The 20212-nt window shown below is 45.8% G+C and overlaps 1 protein-coding gene across 1 annotated transcript; it reads right to left on the bottom strand.

Annotated features, from left to right (window-relative positions):
• Positions 1 to 1318: 1318 nt before the first annotated feature.
• On the bottom strand, positions 1319 to 3067 carry LOC309548212 (tigger transposable element-derived protein 1-like; the record flags this gene model as incomplete). The annotated part of the gene is made up of 1 exon (XM_082248166.1): positions 1319 to 3067. One exon carries the CDS (start codon positions 3065 to 3067, stop codon positions 1319 to 1321), a length of 1749 nt encoding a protein of 582 aa, XP_082104292.1.
• Between the last annotated feature and the right edge of the window lie 17145 nt (positions 3068 to 20212).

The following is a 20212-nucleotide window of genomic DNA, read 5'->3' as shown; positions in this document are numbered from 1 at the left end:
ATGGAATCTAGTAAATATAAACTGCTAAATACATTTTCTCATCACTATATAGCAGTCTTGTGACTTCTATCAGTGTCTGGTTAACCACTTAAGGACCAGGCCTATTTCTGACACTTGTTGTTTACAAGGTAAAATCAGTATTTTTTGCGATAAAATTAGTTAGAACCCCCAAACATTATATGATACCTCGGTTCATGAACTTAATTCGTGAACTGACTCTGGTCGCGAACCGAATTGGTTGTGAACCGAAGCACATTTTCCCATAGGGTTCAATGTAAATCCGGTTAATCCGTTCTGACCTTTTTCTTTTGTTTTTGAAGCACAAAAATATGAAACAAATTACAATACACATTAGTACAGTATAGTAATGTATAAAGAGAGAACACTAACCTTGCTTGAGATGACTTCTGGAATGGAGGAAGGCAGGTGTTTGTGCAGCGATCTCACAAATGCAATTTTTTTTGGAAAAAATACACTTTTTTAATTAAAAAATAAGAAAACAGTAAAGTTAGACTAATTTTTTTCTTTAATGTGAAAGATATTTGTTACACCGAGTAAATAGATATCCAACATGTCATGCTTCAAAATTGGGCACACTTGTGGAATAGCGACAAACATTGGTACTTAAAAATCCCCATAGGCGACGATTTACAGAGGAGGTCTAGGGCTAGAATTACTGCTCTCGATCTAACGCAAGCTTGGAGGGATGGGGCGCTTTAAATTTATATTTTATTATTATTTATTTTACCTTTTATTTTTTATTTTTACACTGTCCCTTTAAACGTTTTTTTTTTATCACTTTTATTCCTATTACAAGGAATGTAAACATCCCTTGTAATAGAAATAAGCAGGACAGGACCACTTTAATGTGAGACCCAAAAATCAAATTTCTTCACCAATTTATGCCAATATTTATTCTGCTATGTGTTTTTGGTAAAAGAAAATCCCAATAAGCATATATTGATTGGTTTGCACAAATGTTATTGTGTCTACAAACTATGTACAGGAGGTCCCCGGGTTACGAACACAATAGGGACTGTAGGTTTGTTCTTAAGTCGAATTTGTTTGTAAGTCGGAACATGTACTTTTTTAAGTGTAACTCCAGCCCAAAAAGTTAATGAGGATACAGACAGCAGTACAAACCTCATTGTGGCTCTAACCCCACACCATACAGTACTGTACTAGCCAAAACTAATAAATAAATACAACTTAGACAGATGTTTGCTTTAACATATTTACTTTTTGATGCAGATACATGTACTGTAAATGCTTAAACATTTTCAAAACACTGTACTGTACTGTACAGTACACTACAACTTTAAACAATGGTGATGGTGGTTAATGGGCTTGTTGGAGAGGATGGGACTGCTATTATAGAATCAGAATCTGATTGAGCTGCTGGAGGCAGTTTCTTGAAGTAGGCATCAAGGGATGTTTGCACAGCACTTCTCTTCATCTCATCATAAATAACCCTGTAGCATCTCAGGCCTTCAGTAACTGTACGGTAAACTTTGGTAAACCTCTCTGTATCAGGATCTTGCTCCTCTAACTTTGCCATTCCTGCTTCAATGAGTTGAACAGCTTCGGCTAACTGTTTTGTTGAAATTTTTTTCAATTTTGGAGTTTCTTGGTCCTGGTTTTCTTCCCTAAATGCTATCATTTGCTGCTCTTGTTCAATAAGGTCTTCATTAGATAGTTCGTTGCCATGGGAGTCGAGTAACTCGATGATATCATTTTCACTGATGTCCAACTGCAGTTGATTACCAATAGCAACCACAGCTTGCCTGGTTCTGGTGATCTCTTCATCTGTAAACCCCAGAAATTCTTGTGGGAATTGGGGGCACAATTTGTTCCAAACTCCTCTTAAATTTGTTTCTTTCACTTCATCCCAAGCATCAGCAATATTTTTGATGGCATCATAAATGTTATAGCTCTTCCAGAACCCTCTTAAGGTCATCTCATTATTTTGGATAGCCCTGACAGCTTGTGAGAATGTCCTTCGTAAATAATAGGCCTTAAAGGAGGCTATAACTCCCTGATCCATTGGCTGAAGAAGTGATGTGGTGTTGGGGGGTAGAAATACCACCTTTACATTGGGGTGCATATCAGCTAAAGTGTTTGGATGGCCAGGGGCATTGTCAAGGAGAAGAAGAATTTTAAAGGGAATGTTTTTGCTAATGCAATAACGTTCAACGGCAGTGACAAAGTGGTTCAAAAACCACTCTTCAAAGAGTGCAACTGTCACCCAAGCCTTTGAATTTGCCCTCCAAATAACAGGAAGCGATGCCTTAGTGACATTACGTAGTGCCCTCGGATTTAAGAAGTGATGCACTAGCAAAGGCTTGAGCTTCAAATCCCCAGATGCATTGCCCCCAAGTAATATAGTCAGCCTGTGCTTTGATGCCTTATGTCCTGGTGCACTTTTTTCCTCTTTTGAAATGTAGGTCCGCTCTGGCATTTTTTTCCAAAACAAGCCTGTTTCGTCTACATTAAAAATTTGTTCTGGCAAATAACCTCCATCATCAATAATTTCTTCCAATATCTTGGGAAAATCAGTTGCAGCACTTACATCGGCACTCGCTGCTTCACCTTGAACTTTAATGTTATGCAAATTAGCTCTTTCTTTAAAGCGATTGAACCGACCCCTACTTGCAACAAATTCTTCATTGAAATCATCTTCACTTGCTGGATGGGCAGCTTTTAAATCTTTGAAAAGGCTTTGAGTCTTTTCTTGGACTAAAGAAAGGCTGATAGGCATATTACGCTGATTTTGGTCTTCTATCCAAACTGTCAGCAGCCTTTCCATCTCAACAATTAAACCACTGCGTTGCTTGGTAATAATTGTAGCATGCATTGGGGTATGGCCTTTCACATGGTCCATTATCCTATCTTTATCTTTTAAAATTGTTGCAATTGTTGACCGATTGTAGCCAAGTGCTCTGCCAATGGATGATGGAGTTTCACCTTTCTCTGATCTCTTTATTATTTCTACTTTATTTTCCATGGTGATGGTTCTTCTTTTCTTTGCTGTATTACCAGCACTTGCATTAGATTTGTTTTTTGGCATCATTGCAGGTTAAAGACAATAAATGTGAAGTGGTGTGCGTGCGTTCTAGAAGTGAACAAGAAGAACAAAAAAAAGTGTAGCCGCCAGCCAACTATCAATGTATTCTAATGGGTACTATACTGTGTTAAAACACTCACTGTCTAGGCTTGTCAATTTGATATGCGTCTTCAGCATGCAGCAGCAGTGGTCCCTGACCTTCAGAGCCGTCCAGCAGCCGTCCAGCAGCGTGGGATCCAGTATAAAGGCTAAAAGAGACCCAGAAGGATAGTTGCATTCAACACAGTCCTGCTACAGTATCCTAGAAGTACAAGTACAATACAGTGGTATACAGTCCTGTTCCCAATACTGTACCTGTACAGAGTACTGTAATCTCACCAGTTTCCAGACAGTTCCAATAAATGTGAAGTGGTGTGCGTGCGCTCTAGAAGTGAACAAGAAGAACAAAAAAAAAGTGTAGCCGCCAGCCAACTACCAATGTATTCTAATACTGTAAAATGGGTACTATAGTGCTTTAAAACACTCACTGTCTAGGCTTGTCGGTTTGATATGCTTCTTCAGCATGCAGCAGCAGTGGTCCCTGACCCTCAGAGCCGTCCAGCAGCCATCCAGCAGCGTGCGATCCAGTACAAGGGCTAAAAGAGACCCAGAAGGATAGTTACATTCAACATAGCTAGAAGTACAAGTACAATACAGTGGCCCTGCTCCCAATACAGAGTAATGTATTCTCACCAGTTTCCGGACAGTTCCACCAGCTTCTGCCTGTGCAGTGGGATGCTTCTGGGCAGTGTGGGGCAATCAGTACATGTAGTACATGCAGCGTGCGTTGTGGCCGGCACTAAGATGGATGCTATCCAGCACAGGAGCGAGAAGAAGCCGGAAGAAGCCGTCAGTGACGTCGCGCGGGCGCCGCCGCCGTTCGTAAGTAGGAGTCGTTCGTCACGCCCCCGTTCATAAGTAGGAGTTGTTCGTCACGCGGCCCCCGTTCGTAAGTAGGAGTCGTTCGCAACTCGGATGTTCGTAAGTCGGGGACTGCCTGTAATAGTTTTATGGAATAAATTTTTTTTTTTTTACTAGTAATGGCAGCAAATAGCGATTTTTAGTGGGACTGCGACATTGCGGTGGACAAATTTGACACTAAGGGGGTGACTTACTAAAACTGAAGAGTGCAAAATCTGGTGCAAAACCAATAAGCTTCCAGGTTTTATTGCAAAGCCTAACTGAACAAGCTAAAGTTAGAAGCTGATTGGCTACCATGCACAGATGCACCAGATTTTGCACTCTCCAGTTTTAGTAAATCCACCTCAGAGTGACACTTTTTGGGGACCAGTGACACCAATACAGGGATCAGTGCTAATAAAATGCAATGTCACTGTATAAATGACACTGGCAGGGAAGGGGTTAACATCAGGGGTGATCAAAGGGTTAAGTGTGCTCCTAGGTAATGCTTGCTAACTGTGTGTGTGGGGGGGGGGGGGTGCTGTAACTGGAGGAAAACAGAGATCCGTGTTTCTCCATTTTCCTCCCTCACAGAAAGGTGATCTGCCTTGTTAACATAGATAGACCACTGTTCTGCCTATCCTGTGAATGATTGGTGGGTCCCGGTGGCCATCAAGGCCACTGGACCCTCTGATTGGCCCCTGTTTAACCACAGTGGGAGCAGGCCGCTGGTGGCACGTGCCCCAGACCTTGTACACAAAATAATGTACCTATACATGATTTGGTGCAGCCGGGCTGCTCTGCCGCAGTATATATGCGGTACGTTGTCTGGAAGTGGTTAAACAGAGGCCAAGATGGCAGCTTCCTTGGCTGAAAATAATAGGAGGGTTTATTTCCACTTTAAGTCCTATCAGCCAGTGTGTGGTGACTGAACTGTGCTGGAAAAATACTGCACACAGTACTCTTTTTTCAGCACACACCGCCAGTGGTGTATCTAGGTTTTGTGCTGCCCTAGGCCTGACTAAACTTGTGCATCCCCGAATTTAAATATGATCCACCCCTTCCTGTAAATGCCACACCCCTTCCATTTTGTGACCCACCCTGTCATCTGTAAACCACAGACCACAACCACAGTCTATCAGTGCCTTTCAGCATAGCCTCACCAGTTCCCATAAGTTCAGCCTCATCATTGCCCATCAGTGCATCCTTATCAGTGCCGCCTCATTACTGCCTATCAGTGATGCCTATCAGTGCCCATTAGTGCAGCCTATCAGTGCCCATCAGTGCAGCCCCATCAGTGCAGCTTATCAGTGCCGCCTCATCAGTGGCGCCTATCAGTGCAGCCTCATCAGTGGCCATCAGTGCAGCCTCATCAGTGGCCATCAGTGCCGCCTCATCAGTGACCATCAGTGCCACCTCATCAGTGGCCCTCAGTATCGCCTCATCAGTGGCGGTCAGTGCAGCTTCATCAGTGGACATCAGTGCAGCCTCATCAGTGGCCATCAGTGCAGCCTCATCAGTGGCCATTAGTGCAGCCTCATCAGTGGCCATCAGTGCAACATATCAGTGCCCATCAGGGCTGCCTAATCAGTGCAGCCTCATTAGTGTCCATCAATGCAGCATATCAGTGCTGCCTTATCAGTGCAGCCTCATTAGTGCCCATCAGTGAAGTTTATCAGTACCCACCATTACGGCCTCATCAGTGGCCATCAGAGCAGCATTGTGATGGCCATCAGTGCAGCATTTCAGTGCCCATCAGTGCAGCATTTCAGCGCCCATCTGTGCAGCATATCAGTCCTGCCTTATCAGTGCAGCCCCATCAGTGCCACCTCATCAGTGGCCATCACAGCAGCCTTATCAGTGCCAATTAGTACAGCCTTATGTCACTGGATTATTAGGATTAATCCTTTATTTTAAGATATTTAGGCTTTTGCTGCCACTGATTGTAATCATAGGATTATTTCACTTATTTGTATAATAAATAGGAAGTCCAGAGTCATTATACAAACAATGAAATAATCAGTGGCAGCAAACACAAGTCCAAATATCTTATAAGATAGGATTAATCTTACTAACCCAGTGACATATTGCGATAGTACATATGAGGTGAGCAGGTCCAAAATATTATTGCCATCATATACAATTAAAAGTCTTAATTGTATATGATGCAATTCAATATGCTGGCTCAAGGACAGGAATCTTTATCCACTTGCCAACCGCCTCCTGTATACTTACTGCAGCGGTTAGCCGCTTACAGGCAAAGCGACGTAGTACTACATCGCTCGCTCGCTTGTTCCCTGCTGAGCCATCGCATGTGACCGGCGGCTCCGATGGCCACCGGCCACTCTCAACCTCCCGCAGGAGAGGGAGAAAGACAGATGGCTGATGTAAACACAGCCGTCTGTCATTCTCACTGAAGTAGGAACATAGGTTATGCGATCCTGCTATATAGGATCGCATGTCTCTGTGGTTACTTCACTAGCTACACCACCTAACAGTTAGAATTATGCCCCTAGGGACACACTTAACCCCTTGATCACCAATAAAGTTAACCCTTTCCCTGCCTGTGTAATTTTTAAAGTAACAGTGCATATTTATAGCACTGATTACTGTAGTAATGTCACTAGTACACCCAAAAGTGTAAAAAATGTCAGTCAGGGGTCCGATCTGTCTGCCGCAATGTCGCAGTCCCGCAAAAAAAAAAAAAAATTGCAGATGGCCGCCATTACTAGTCTAACCTCTTGCCGACCGCCGCACGACTATATACGGCGGCGGTCAGTGTAGCTGGCCAGCTAGAACCTGTCCTAGGTTGCTAATATGACCTACATGTATATACAGCTAGACCTGTTAATAACCTCAATACAGTGCATATGTTTATATGTGAGAGACAAAAGCAGAGTTATTTACTGTGATTTCATGTTTGGATGTCACATAACAGTTGTATGTTGTGTTCACAGAAGCAAAAGGAAATTTGCCTGTAAGATTCATTTATATGCCTGTAAGGTAAGCTCAGACACAGCAGAATTTAAACCAGAAAGCACAGAGTTAAACTTTATTACCCATAAGGAGTTTGTGGCCAATCACAGCCAATCTCACACTCAGCAACAGTCTTGGCCAATCACAGCCAACCTTACACCCATTTTTTCTCTGAAGCCTCATGCTTTCAGCCAACCTTCTCATTCCACTACAGAAGAGAACTGAATAGACACACAGATCCACAGAGCAGTTTTATGGAAGCAAGTGGCCAAAAATAGGTAATTAACAGTTATACATGTTCCTATTGTTAGTAATGTGATTAGAGCTGTATACTGAACTAGTTATGTGTTCACTTGTAGTTCCACCAAACTTGAACATGAAATCAAACAAACAAACTATCAAACTTCAAAGGTTATATCGAATTCAAACTATCGAACAAACCCAAACAACTCTAACAACTCAAAACCAAACCCAAGCAAACAAACTCAAACAGTAAACAGCAATAGAGAGAGAAATATATCCACCATTTGTTATACTGTATTCAGCACATGTTGTACATGGACTGTCTGCTGCAAAAGTGTCACTGTTATCTATGAAGAAAAGTTGAAGTTAATAAAGAAGATATCTTAAGCGTTTGGTGTGCTCTTTAAACCTTCTGCTTTCCATAGAACGGTATTGGAGGAATTTATAGAGTAACAGAGAGTCTGGTAAGACTGAAGTCAGAGAGAGCCAATTCTTCTAATGCCACAGCGCATAAGGCACTTTGTAGTGCTGCGCCTGCCACAGTCAGCCCCTCCTGGGCAAAGTGACGTATATACACGTCACTCGCCCGCTAGCCAATAGGGGGCGAGCGCGCGCCGCCGAAATCGCGCTCCCGCCCCCGCTCGTTCTCGGACACTCCAGCGCGAGTGAACGGTGGCTCGGATGTCCGGCGGTCACTCGCGATCGTCCGCTGCAGAGGGAGAAAAGCAGGTGGCTGATGTAAACAAAGCCGCCTGTCATTCTCCCCTGTGTAACTGCAGAGATCATACGATCCTGCTATTTAGGATCGTATGTCTCTGTGGTTACATGAAAAGCCACGCCCCTATACAGTAAGAAGCATGCCCCTAGGGACACATTTAACCCCTGCCTCTCCAATAAAGTTAACCCCTTCCCTGCCAGTGTCATTTTTACAGTAACAGTGCCTATGTATAGCACTGATTACTGTAGTAATGTCACTGGTACCCCCAAAAGTGTCAAAAATGTCAGTCAAGGGTCCGATCTGTCCGCCGCAATGTCGCAGTTCCGCAAAATATATCGCAGATCGCCGCCATTACTCGTTAAAAAAAAAACACCAAAAATGACGGAAATCTTTCCCTTAGTTAGTAAATGCAATAACTTTTGCCCAAACCAATCAAAATACGCTTATTGCGATTTTTTTTTTACCAAACACATGTAGCAGAAAACAAATTGGCCAAAAATGTTAAAAACATTTGATTTTTACTCTTTTTTTGGGGGGGGGGGAATTTCATATAAAAAATTTTTAAAAATGTTGTTATTTTTGCAAAATTGACGCTTTTTTTTGTTTATAGCGCATGATCAAAAAATCGCACAGATGATCAAATACCACCAAAAGAAAGCTCTGTTTGTGGGAAAAAAAGGACGTCAATTTTATTTACAGTACAGTGTCACACGACCGCGCAATTGTCTGTTAAAGTCATGCAGTGCCGAATCGCAAAATAGGCTCTCGTCAGGAAGGGGGTAAAATCTTCCGGGGCTTAAGTGGTTAAAAAAAAGCAATTAAAATGACCTAAATCTTTCCCGTAGTTAGTAAACACAATAACTTTTGCGCAAACCAATCAAAATATGCTTATTGCGATTTTTTTTACCAAAAATATGTAGCAGAAAACAAATTGGCCTAAAATGTTAAAAATTTTTGATTTTTAAATTTTTTTTTTTTTGAGAATTTCATATAAAAAAATTTGAAAAATATTGTTTTTTTTTTTCAAAATTGTCGCTCTTTTTTTGTTTATAGCGCAAAAAAAAATAAATAAAAATTGCACAGGTGATCAAATACCACCAAAAGAAAGCTCTGTTTGTGGAAAAAAATTATGTCAATTTCATTTTGGTACAGCGATGCACGACCGCGCAATTGTCCTTTAAAGTCACGCAGTGCCGAATCGCAAAATAGGGCCTGGTCTTTGAGCAGCCAAATCCTCCGGAGCTTAAGTGGTTAAAGAAATTAAATTTTATTAATGACATGATGCCTGCCATAATTGGGGGCTGCAGTGCCACACTTTTTAGCATTGGTGGCTGTCGGGCCAGTTTTATTAAGTGTGGTCGCCGGCCCGAATGTCCTCACACGCGGTTATCATACCGGCGGGTAGCAGTGTGACCGACTGCTTTATGGGATTGCCAGACTGATTTGCCTCCTGGACCCTGCCCTCTGGGCCAATTTGACCCTTAAGACTGGCACTATACTAACAGTGTATCGCAAAGAGAAGAGAACAGAGAACCGGCAGAGAACCTTTTCGTGCGGGAGGTGGGAGAAGGCTGTTTTTTTAGTGCAGGGTGCAGCTTTTTTGCTGCCCCCCTGCAAAGTGCCACCCTAGGCCTGGGCCTTGTCGGCCTAGGCCAAGATGCAGTACTGCACACCGTCCCCACACTACACTAATGCAGTGGTGTGAACTGGCCACACCAAACACAAGGCATTTTGGCTTGGCTTGCAGTGAGGACGCAGTAGGACAACATTGGAATAGACATCCAATGCAGTCTCACCGTGCCTGGTGTGAATTTTCCCCCTAGTGCCAGTTCACTCATATGCAATGTCAGACATCGCATGTGATTCACACCGCACTGTTATGCAAATCACATGCGATGTCTCTTGCGCGTTGTGAGTTCAGCCATACAGATTGTATGACTGAATTTGCATTGCATTCAGGCCAAAGTCGCAAACAGGACCCTTTTTTTAGTCCGCACCAGAATCGGATTGCATGGGTGTTCACACCTATGCGATCCGATTCCTGTTTGAACTGACAGTCTGCACTGTTATATGTGAACTGATCTTAGGGTGTCGTTAACTTTGTATTGACACCCCCAGTGATTCACATATGGCAGAGTGAACTGCCTGCGAGTCGGATGCGATGCGGGAACTCGCAGTGGATTCGCATGGTTCCTGCATTGCATATGTGTGAACCGGCACTGACTGCGATAGCTTATCACACGTTTTACATCATTATGGCCATTTGCATTGCTACCAAAGTTTGCATTTTGATTTTTGTAGAAGACATTTTCAGGTCATTTTACAAAAGAAGGTAAACGCTATTTACCACTCTGGTATTTTTATGTATTCCCAAAATACAGTAAGTCCATATAGAACAACACGTAGGTCCCCTGATAAATACCGTATACAGATAAGGAAATCCTAAAACAGACTAATATTCCTGTAAAAAGCGATCCTCAAGTTTTATTTGTTGCAGCTCTGCTATAGCCAGATGAAACTGTAACTAGTGAAACCTGAGCTGACTATGAGAGCCTTCTATTAGTGGAGTGTGAGCCCGTTTTATCTGCTGCCCTGTAATTCTAAAAATGACACAGCCACCAGTGGATTGCACAGGTTGTGTTATACCGTTATTCATCCACCTTAAAGCTTGTGTGGAATGTAAAGCCTGGTCACATGAGTGTCAGCTTTCAGACAACGACGACTAGAATATCAGAATTCCCCTACATGCATCCTGCATTTTCAGGCTTGTCACAATCACTACAGCACAACTATTGCTGCCAACTTTCCCTGCCTTCCTAAAGCCCGTACACACCTTTGTATAAAAACCGACCGACATTCGCATACCTCACAACTGTCCCTGCGTTCCTAAACCCTGTACACACCTTTGTATAAAAACCGGCCGACATTCGCATACCTCCCAACTGTCCCTGCCTTCCTAAAGCCTGTACACACCTTTGTATAAAAACCGGCCGACATTCGCATACCTCCCAACTGTCCCTGCGTTCCTAAACCCTGTACACACCTTTGTATAAAAACCGACTGACATTCGCATACCTCCTGACTGTCCCTGCCTTCCTAAACCCCGTACACACCTTTGTATAAAAACCGACCGACATTCGCATACCCCCCCGACTGTCCCTGCCTCCCTAAACCCCGTACACACCTTTGTATAAAAACCGACTGACATTCGCATACCTCCTGACTGTCCCTGCCTTCCTAAACCCCGTACACACCTTTGTATAAAAACCGACCGACATTCGCATACCCCCCCGACTGTCCCTGCCTCCCTAAACCCCGTACACACCTTTCTAAAAAAAACGACCAACATTCGCATACCTCCCGACTGTCCCTGCGTTCCTAAACCCCGTACACACCTTTGTATAAAAACCTACCGACATTCGCATACCTCCCGACTGTCCCTGCCTTCTTAAACCCCATACACACCTTTGTATAAAAACCGACCGACATTCGCATACCTCCCGACTGTCCCTGCCTTCCTAAACCCCGTACACACCTTTGTATAAACACTGACCGACATTCGCATACCCCCCCGACTGTCCCTGCCTCCCTAAACCCCGTACACACCTTTCTAAAAAAAAAACGACCAACATTCGAATACCTCCCGACTGTCCCTGCGTTCCTAAACCCCGTACACACCTTTGTATAAAAACCAGCCGACATTCGCATACCTCCCGACTGTCCCTGCCTTCCTAAACCCTGTACACACCTTTGTATAAAAACCGGCCGACATTCACATACTTTGTATAAAAACCGACTGACATTCGCATACCTCCCGACTGTCCCTGCCTTCTTAAACCCCATACACACCTTTGTATAAAAACCGACCGACATTCGCATACCTCCCGACTGTCCCTGCCTTCTTAAACCCCATACACACCTTTGTATAAAAACCGACCGACATTCGCATACCTCCTGACTGTCCCTGCCTTCCTAAACCCCGTACACACCTTTGTATAAAAACCGACCGACATTCGCATACCCCGCGACTGTCCCTGCCTCCCTAAACCCCGTACACACCTTTCTAAAAAAAACGACCAACATTCGCATACCTCCCGACTGTCCCTGCGTTCCTAAACCCCGTACACACCTTTCTATAAAAACCGACCGACATTCGCATACCTCCCGACTGTCCCTGCCTTCTTAAACCCCATACACACCTTTGTATAAAAACCGACCGACATTCGCATACCTCCTGACTGTCCCTGCCTTCCTAAACCCCGTACACACCTTTGTATAAACACCGACCGACATTCGCATACCCCCCGACTGTCCCTGCCTCCCTAAACCCCGTACACACCTTTCTAAAAAAAAAACGACCAACATTCGCATACCTCCCGACTGTCTCTGCGTTCCTAAACCCCGTACACACCTTTGTATAAAAACCGACCAACATTCGCATACCTCCCGACTGTCCCTGCCTTCCTAAAGCCCGTACACACCTTTGTATAAAAACCGACCGACATTCGCATACCTCCCGACTGTCCCTGCGTTCCTAAACCCCGTACACGCCTTTGTATAAAAACAGACCGACAATCGCATACTGTACCTCCCGACTGTCCCTGCCTTCCTAAACCCCGTACACACCTTTGTATAAAAACCGGCCGACATTCACATACCTCCCGACTGTCCCTGCCTTCCTAAACCCCGTACACAACTTTGTATAAAAACCGGCCGACATTCACATACCTCCCGACTGTTCCTGCCTTCCTAAAGCCCATACACACCTTTGTATAAAAACCGACTGACATTCACATACCTCCTGACTGTTCCTGCCTTCCTAAAGCCCATACACACCTTTGTATAAAAACCGACCGACATTCGCATACCTCCCGACTGTCCCTGCCTTCTTAAACCCCATACACACCTTTGTATAAAAACCGACCGACATTCGCATACCTCCCGACTGTCCCTGCCTTCCTAAACCCCGTACACACCTTTGTATAAACACCGACCGACATTCGCATACCCCCCCGACTGTCCCTGCCTCCCTAAACCCCGTACACACCTTTCTAAAAAAAAAAACGACCAACATTCGCATACCTCCCGACTGTCCCTGCGTTCCTAAACCCCGTACCCACCTTTGTATGAAAACCAACCTACATTCACATACCTCCCGACTGTCCCTGCCTTCCTAAACCCCGTACACACTTTTCTATAAAAACCGACCGACATTCGCATACCTCCCAACTGTCCCTGCCTTCCTAAACCCCGTACACACCTTTGTATAAAAACCAACCTACATTCACATACCTCCCGACTGTCCCTGCCTTCCTAAACCCCGTACACACCTTTGTATAAAAACCGACCGACATTCGCATACCTCCCGACTGTCCCTGCCTTCTTAAACCCCATACACACCTTTGTATAAAAACCGACCGACATTCGCATACCTCCTGACTGTCCCTGCCTTCCTAAACCCCGTACACACCTTTGTATAAAAACCGACCGACATTCGCATACCCCGCGACTGTCCCTGCCTCCCTAAACCCCGTACACACCTTTCTAAAAAAAACGACCAACATTCGCATACCTCCCGACTGTCCCTGCGTTCCTAAACCCCGTACACACCTTTCTATAAAAACCGACCGACATTCGCATACCTCCCGACTGTCCCTGCCTTCTTAAACCCCATACACACCTTTGTATAAAAACCGACCGACATTCGCATACCTCCTGACTGTCCCTGCCTTCCTAAACCCCGTACACACCTTTGTATAAACACCGACCGACATTCGCATACCCCCCGACTGTCCCTGCCTCCCTAAACCCCGTACACACCTTTCTAAAAAAAAAACGACCAACATTCGCATACCTCCCGACTGTCTCTGCGTTCCTAAACCCCGTACACACCTTTGTATAAAAACCGACCAACATTCGCATACCTCCCGACTGTCCCTGCCTTCCTAAAGCCCGTACACACCTTTGTATAAAAACCGACCGACATTCGCATACCTCCCGACTGTCCCTGCGTTCCTAAACCCCGTACACGCCTTTGTATAAAAACAGACCGACAATCGCATACTGTACCTCCCGACTGTCCCTGCCTTCCTAAACCCCGTACACACCTTTGTATAAAAACCGGCCGACATTCACATACCTCCCGACTGTCCCTGCCTTCCTAAACCCCGTACACAACTTTGTATAAAAACCGGCCGACATTCACATACCTCCCGACTGTTCCTGCCTTCCTAAAGCCCATACACACCTTTGTATAAAAACCGACTGACATTCACATACCTCCTGACTGTTCCTGCCTTCCTAAAGCCCATACACACCTTTGTATAAAAACCGACCGACATTCGCATACCTCCCGACTGTCCCTGCCTTCTTAAACCCCATACACACCTTTGTATAAAAACCGACCGACATTCGCATACCTCCCGACTGTCCCTGCCTTCCTAAACCCCGTACACACCTTTGTATAAACACCGACCGACATTCGCATACCCCCCCGACTGTCCCTGCCTCCCTAAACCCCGTACACACCTTTCTAAAAAAAAAAACGACCAACATTCGCATACCTCCCGACTGTCCCTGCGTTCCTAAACCCCGTACCCACCTTTGTATGAAAACCAACCTACATTCACATACCTCCCGACTGTCCCTGCCTTCCTAAACCCCGTACACACTTTTCTATAAAAACCGACCGACATTCGCATACCTCCCAACTGTCCCTGCCTTCCTAAACCCCGTACACACCTTTGTATAAAAACCAACCTACATTCACATACCTCCCGACTGTCCCTGCCTTCCTAAACCCCGTACACACCTTTGTATAAAAACCGACCGACATTCGCATACCTCCCGACTGTCCCTGCGTTCCTAAACCCCGTACACACCTTTGTATAAAAACCGACCGACATTCGCATACCTCCCGACTGTCCCTGCGTTCCTAAACCCCGTACACACCTTTGTATAAAAACCAACCTACATTCCCATACCTCCCGACTGTCCCTGCCTTCCTAAACCCCGTACACACTTTTCTATAAAAACCGACCGACATTCGCATACCTCCCGACTGTCCCTGCCTTCCTAAACCCCGTACACACCTTTGTATAAAAACCAACCTACATTCACATACCTCCCGACTGTCCCTGCCTTCCTAAACCCCGTACACACCTTTGTATAAAAACCGACCGACATTCGCATACCCCCCCTGACTGTCCCTGCCTCCCTAAACCCCGTACACACCTTTCTAAAAAAAACGACCAACATTCGCATACCTCCCGACTGTCCCTGTGTTCCTAAACCCCGTACACACCTTTGTATAAAAACCGGCCGACATTCACATACCTCCCGACTGTTCCTGCCTTCCTAAAGCCCATACACACCTTTGTATAAAAACCGACTGACATTCGCATACCTCCCGACTGTCCCTGCGTTCCTAAACCCCGTACACACCTTTGTATAAAAACCTACCGACATTCGCATACCTCCCGACTGTCCCTGCCTTCCTAAACCCCGTACACACCTTTGTATAAAAACCGGCCGACATTCGCATACCTCCCGACTGTCCCTGCCTCCCTAAACCCCATACACACCTTTCTAAAAAAAAAAACTACCAACATTCGCATACCTCCCGACTGTCCCTGCGTTCCTAAACCCCGTACACACCTTTGTATAAAAACCGACCGACATTCGCATACCCCCCTGACTGTCCCTGCCTCCCTAAACCCCGTACACACCTTTCTAAAAAAAACGACCAACATTCGCATACCTCCCGACTGTCCCTGCGTTCCTAAACCCCGTACACACCTTTGTATAAAAACCGACCAACATTCGCATACCTCCCGACTGTCCCTGCCTTCCTAAACCTTGTACACACCTTTGTATAAAAACCGACTGACATTCGCATACCTCCCGACTGTCCCTGCCTTCCTAAATAGAGATGTATAGAACTGTTCGCCGGCGGACAGTTCCCGGCGAACTTCGCATGTTCGCGTTCGCCGCTGCGGGCGAACATATGCGATGTTCGGTCCGCCCCCCATAATACATCATTGAGGCAAACTTTGACCCTGAACCTCACAGTCAGCAGACACATTTCCAGCCAATCAGCATACCTCCCTCCCACACCCTCCCACCTCCTATAAATAAGCAAGGGCAGCATCCATCTTAGATCATTCTGAAGCAGTGTGTGTAGTGAGAGTAGGGAGAGAGCTGCTGCTGCTGCTGCTGCTGCTGCTGCTGCTGCTGCTGCTGCTGCTGTTGCTGTTAAGCTAGGGACAGTTAGGCTGGCCATACACTATACAATTTTCTTGTTCAACTTTCCTTTAGATTTACCAAAACCAGATAATATAAGTTCAAACCTGAACACTTTCAATTTGTATGCAATCAGGCAGGCCCTTGCACTACATAGTTGAAGGTAAATCTAAAGGAAATTGAATAAGAAAATTGTATGGTGTATGGCCAGCCTTAGTCAGTGTTCCTGGTCTTGCAGTGTTCTTGGTCCACTACTGCTGTAAGGACAGCACCCCAAAAAGCCCTTCTAAGGGCTGGTATTTGTGTAATTTTTTTATATATATATATATATATATATATATATATATATATCTAGCGTCCCCAAAAGCCCTTTAAGGGCTGGTAATTGAGTTGTTTCTTCTTATATATATATCTATCTATCTATCTATCTATCTATCTAGTGTCCCCAAAAGCCCTTTTAAGGGCTGGTAATTGAGGTTTTTTTTTTTTATTTATATATATACATATATATATATATTTAGCGTCCCCAAAAGCCCTTTTAAGGGCTGGTAAGGTAATAGAGTTTTTTCTATATATATATATATATATATATATATATATATATATTGTACACTGTGACTGCAGTTGCCTGCCCGCTGTGTGTGAGAGGCCACAGACCTACCACAGACTGTACTGTGTGCACACCACACTCATTTCGGGTGGCACAGGCACAGTACCTGGCATTTTAAAAAATATTTGTTTTTTCCTCTGTCATAATTGCAGTGAGTGCTGTGTCAGGTCCACAGAGTGCACTGTACCCACTGCAGTGCACTGCCCACCACTGATATATATACGGTGGCACAGCATCTTGTTGCAATAAATTGAAAAAAAAAAATATTTTTTATTATTGCAGTTGCCTGGGCTGCCAGTGACTGTCAGGTCCACAGAGTGTACTGTGCCCACTGCAGTGCCACTGTGTGCCCACCCACCACTGATATATAAGGTGGCACAGCAGCTTGCAAAGTAAAAAAAAATATATATTTTTTTTAAATTGCAGTTGCCTGGGTGCCAGTGACTGCTGTCAGGTCCACAGAGAGTGTACTGTGCCACTGCCCACCCACCACTGATATATAAGGTGGCACAGCAGCTTGCAAAGTAAAAAAAAATATATATTTTTTTAAATTGCAGTTGCCTGGGTGCCAGTGACTGCTGTCAGGTCCACAGAGAGTGTACTGTGCCACTGCCCACCCACCACTGATATATAAGGTGGCACAGCAGCTTGCAAAGTAAAAAAAATATATATATATTTTTTAAATTGCAGTTGCCTGGGTGCCAGTGACTGCTGTCAGGTCCACAGAGAGTGTACTGTGCCACTGCCCACCCACCACTGATATATAAGGTGGCACAGCAGCTTGCAAAGTAAAAAAAAAAATATATATTTTTTAAATTGCAGTTGCCTGGGTGCCAGTGACTGCTGTCAGGTCCACAGAGAGTGTACTGTGCCACTGCCCACCCACCACTGATATATAAGGTGGCACAGCAGCTTGCACTCATAGTACAACAGTAACAACACATTAAAAAAAATGACAGGCAGAGGCAGGCCACCCCGCAAGGGCCGTCGTGGTCGTGGTGCTGTGATTTCCTTAGGCCCTAGAATAATGCCCAGTGTTCAGAGGCCACCACAGACCCTGAACTCAAAAAATTCTGAGGCCATAGTTGACTGGCTTACAAGGGACACCCAATCGTCTACAGCTTCCGCTCGGAACCTTAATGTACCATCCTCCTCCAGCTCAGCTTCGGGCACCTCTCAATTTACCACTCGCCAGCCCGCCGGCACCACCACCAACACTAGCACCACAGCCGCTTCACTTGATCCATCAGAGGAGTTATTTTCACATCAGTTTGAAGAAATAAGTGATGCGCAACTATTAGTGCCAGAGGATGTAGATAACGGGGATATGTCTCAGTCAGGCAGCATTATACACATGGACGTACATTGTGATGATGATGATGATGATGATGATGATGTTGTACCTGCTGCTGCTGCCTTTGCTGAGTTGTCAAGTGAAGCGGCTGATGATGACGATGTGTCTGTGGATGTCACCTGGGTGCCTGCTCGAAGAGCAGAAGAAGAGGGGGAAAGTTCAGATGGGGAGACAGATAGGAGGAGGAGACGAGTTGGAAGCAGGGGGAGGAGGTCATCGCAAGGAGCTAGTGGCACAGTCAGACAGCATGTAGATTCGGCACAGACAGACAGCACGCCAATCAACGCAAGCTGTTGCCACCACCAGAATGCCGTCCTTGCAAAGCTCAGCAGTGTGGCATTTTTTTTGTGTGTCTGCCTCTGATATCAGCGATGCCATTTGTAACCTGTGCCAAAAGAAACTGAGTCGTGGGAAGTCCAACACCCACCTAGGTACAACTGCTTTGCGAAGGCACATGATCTCACATCACAAACGCCTATGGGATCAACACATGAGTAAAAGCAGCACACAAACTAAAAGCCACCATCCTCCTCCTGGTCCAGCATCTTCAGCCACGTCAACCACTGCTGTCCTCCATGCCCCCTATCAACAACCCACCCCTCCGCCTCTCACCTTCAGCAGTTCCTGCTCACCTGCCCACAGTCAGGTGTCTGTCAAGGAAATGTTTGAGCGTAAGAAGCCAATCTCACAGAGTCACCCCCTTGCCCGGCGTCTGACAGCTGGCTTGTCGGAACTCTTAGCCCGCCAGCTTTTACCATACAAGCTGGTGGAGTCTGAGGCCTTCAAAAAATTTGTCGCTATTGGGACACCGCAGTGGAAGGTACCCGGCCGAAATTATTTTTCACAAAAGGCAATCCCCAACCTGTACTCTATTGTGGAAAAGGAAATCATGTCCCGTCTGGCACACAGTGTTGGGGCAAGGGTCCATCTGACCACTGATAGCTGGTCTGCAAAGCACGGTCAGGGCAGGTATATAACTTACACTGCGCATTGGGTAAACCTGCTGGCGGCTGCCAAGCATGGAATGCGTGGCTCTGCTGCAGAGGAGTTGGTGACACCGCCACGACTTGCAGGCAGGCCTGCTGCCACCTCCTCTACTCCTCCTACTCCATCCTCTTTGCTAACCTCCTCGGCTGAGTCCTCTTCTGCTGTTGCGTCTTGCTCCACACCAACTGCACCCCCCCAGCTCCCCAGGGGCTATTCCACATGCTGGATACGACAGTGTCACGCTGTCTTGGGGTTGACTTGCCTGAAAGCAGAGAGTCACACCGGACCAGCACTACTGTCCGCCCTGAACGCACAGGTGGATCAGTGGCTGACCCCGCACCAAGTGGAGATCGGCAAAGTGGTGTGTGACAACGGCAGCAATTTGTTGGCGGCATTGAATTTGGGCAAGTTGACACATGTGCCGTGCATGGCACATGTGTTGAATCTGATTGTGCAACGTTTTGTGCAGAAGTACCCAGGCTTTCAGGACCTCCTCAAGCAGGCCAGGAAGGTGTGTGGCCATTTCAGGCGTTCCTACACGGCCATGGCGCACTTTGCAGATATTCAGCGGCGAAACAACATGCCAGTGAGGCGCTTGATTTGCGACAGCCCGACACGTTGGAATTCAACACTGCTAATGTTCGACCGCCTGCTCCAACAAGAAAAAGCGGTCAACGAGTATTTGTATGACCGGGGTGCTAGGACAGCCTCTGCGGAGCTGGGTATTTTTTTGCCACGTTACTGGACGCTCATGCGCAATGCCTGTAGGCTCATGCGTCCTTTTGAGGAGGTGACAAACCTAGTGAGTCGCACCGAAGGCACCATTAGCGACATCATCCCATATGTTTTTTTAATGGAGCGTGCCCTGCGAAGAGTGCTGGATCAGGCCGTAGATGAGCGTGAAGAGGAAGAGGAAGAGTTGTGGTCACCATCACCACCACCAGAAACAGCCTTACCATCGCTTGCTGGACCTGCGGCAACACTGGAAGAGGAGTGTGAGGAAGAGGAGTCAGAGGAGGAATGTGGCTTTGAGGAGGAGGAACACCAACCACAGCAGGCATCCCAGGGTGCTCGTTGTCA

The sequence above is a fragment of the Pelophylax lessonae genome (genome assembly GCF_965119305.1).
Source record: "Pelophylax lessonae genome assembly, chromosome: 2".
In the NCBI taxonomy this organism is placed as follows: Eukaryota; Metazoa; Chordata; class Amphibia; order Anura; family Ranidae; genus Pelophylax; species Pelophylax lessonae.
Note: the sequence above shows the minus strand (reverse complement) of the source record. Positions and strands in the feature narration are given on the sequence as shown.